This window comes from Notolepis coatsorum, assembly GCF_963971535.1.
Source record: "Notolepis coatsorum genome assembly, chromosome: 16".
In the NCBI taxonomy this organism is placed as follows: Eukaryota; Metazoa; Chordata; class Actinopteri; order Aulopiformes; family Paralepididae; genus Notolepis; species Notolepis coatsorum.
Genome location: NC_140180.1, coordinates 805,099 through 807,598, shown reverse-complemented (window position 1 = coordinate 807,598; position 2,500 = coordinate 805,099). Strand labels below are relative to the sequence as shown.

Here is a 2,500-nt window from a genome sequence, read left to right as displayed (position 1 = left end):
TTTACCACAGTACTGGTAAAACGGGAGGAGGCTATAATAAAAACAAGCGCCCTTCATCCAAATCCACCCACACCGGATTTCTTTTAACCAAAAAATGTATTATATGTTATCGGAGCTATCAATAACGTTATCGAGTTTATCTGGATGACGTCATAATTGCTGATATCGGCCCGATAATTATCGGCCCGATAATTATCGTGCATCCCTAGTTATTACATGGCGTTTTCACATTCGCCGAAATGCTTGCTTGTGATTGGTCAATAGCGCTCGTCAGAGGTCCGATATTACTCGATAACGGACCTCTGTGGAACAATAATGGCCGCTGTGCGCAGCTGTTCGCAATCAAGCCCACTGACACACTGCATCAGTGCAGCCAATCAGACACACCTGCCGGCTGCACTGACAGCGGAGTGTGTGTGACGATGACAGCGGAGCCAGAACAGAACTGCGTCTGCATTTGATCTCGTCTTGTCGATGGTGTAAAATTAATTAGGTATATTGTTAGTAAGTTAGCCAAGTAATAAGCGGGATAATGTATAGCTATACTCGATCATTGTCGCAAAATAATTGACCTTCACTGACGTTTAAAACACCTCGGCGCGGCGCCTCGGTGTTCTAAACTCTGTGTCTGTCAATTATTTTGCGACAATGACCTCGTATATACATTATCCCTTACTTATTGTTAGGGATGCTCAATGTTGGCTTTTTTACCGATACCGATATACCGATATTGTCCAACTCTTATTTTCCGATACCGATATCAACTGATACCAATATATGCAGGGTCCCCCCCCCCCCCCCCCCCCCCCCCCAAAACGGAATAATTTCAGGTAATTAACATTATCTCTTGTTGTGGAATTAACACAACATTATGCATACTTTTGACAATAAATAAAATCTGAATTTGTTCGTACTTACTTGCCTGGGTAAATAAAGGTTATAGAAATGTTAAAACAAATTAAAAATAATAATTTTTTGAAAACCGATACCGATATTTTCCGATATCACATTTTAATGCCAATATCGGCCGATAATATCGGACATCCCGTGTTATTGTCATTTATTGTCACTTGTTGTCTCTCAGTCCGGCCCAGGTTCACTCAGCCCACCAGGATGCGCCAGCGGGTTCTGTCCAGACCGGAGGGCAGTTCTGTCCGGCTGCGGTGTCAGGTGACGACCCACCAGAACCTTCTCTCCTGTGTGTCTCCTCTACTCCGTCTCCCTGCTGGCCTGAGATCAGATCCCACCAGAACCTTCTCTCCTGTGTCTCCTCTACTCCGTCTCCCTGCTGGCTTGAGATCAGATCTCACCAGAACCTTCTCTCCTGTGTGTCTCCTCTACTCCGTCTCCCTGCTGGCCTGGGATCAGATCCCACCAGAACCTTCTCTCCTGTGTGTCCTCTACTCCATCTCCCTGCTGGCCTGGGATCAGATTCCACCAGAACCTTCTCTCCTGTGTGTCTCCTCTACTCTGTCTCCCTGCTGGCCTGAGATCAGATCTCACCAGAACCTTCTCTCCTGTGTGTCTCCTCTACTCTGTCTGCCTGCTGGCCTGGGATCAGATCCCACCAGAACCTTCTCTCCTGTGTCTCCTCTACTCCGTCTCCCTGCTGGCCTGAGATCAGATCTCACCAGAACCTTCTCTCCTGTGTCTCCTCTACTCCGTCTCCCTGCTGGCCTGGGATCAGATCCCACCAGAACCTTCTCTCCTGTGTGTCCTCTACTCCATCTCCCTGCTGGCCTGGGATCAGATCCCACCAGAACCTTCTCTCCTGTGTGTCTCCTCTACTCTGTCTCCCTGCTGGCCTGAGATCAGATCTCACCAGAACCTTCTCTCCTGTGTGTCTCCTCTACTCTGTCTGCCTGCTGGCCTGGGATCAGATCCCACCAGAACCTTCTCTCCTGTGTCTCCTCTACTCCGTCTCCCTGCTGGCCTGAGATCAGATCTCACCAGAACCTTCTCTCCTGTGTCTCCTCTACTCCGTCTCCCTGCTGGCCTGGGATCAGATCCCACCAGAACCTTCTCTCTTGTGTCTCCCTTACGCTCTGCATCTTCTGGCCGCCTCAGACCCACTCCTCCTATCCGAGCTCCGGGAGGGTCATCAAGGAGAAGCCGCCTATTCTCAGTCCTTGCCCCACAATGGTGGACTACCCACCCCAGTTAGGACAGCCGAAACCCGTCCAATCTTTCGCCGTCGACTAAAGACGCACTTCTTCAACCATTATCTGAAATAAAAAATAAAGATATCGAACCCTAACTAACCTTACTGTCATGCACTTGTCCTAATAAACTAACCTACACTGTAGCACTCAACACTCTGATGAACATTGTCACTCAGCTGATAGAGTTGTGCCCTTCCTGATGACTTGTCGCACAGAACTTGTAAGTCGCTTTGGATAAAAGCGTTTCAGCTAAATGACTAAATGTAAATGTAGAACAGAATAGAATACTACGGTGCACTTTCTCCCTCTCAGTCTACCTCCTCTACCTCCTGCCTTAA

The 2,500-nt window shown here is 48.3% G+C and overlaps 1 protein-coding gene across 1 annotated transcript in view; it reads left to right on the top strand.

Moving 5' to 3' along the window:
* LOC311243142 (fibroblast growth factor receptor-like 1) overlaps positions 1 to 2,500 on the top strand; it is a 57,361-nt gene that overhangs the window by 34,582 nt on the left and 20,279 nt on the right. The window contains exon 3 of the mRNA XM_084332251.1: positions 1,085 to 1,170. Within this exon, the coding sequence (XP_084188377.1) occupies positions 1,085 to 1,170 (86 nt within the window). The remainder of the gene's footprint in view (positions 1 to 1,084; positions 1,171 to 2,500) is intronic.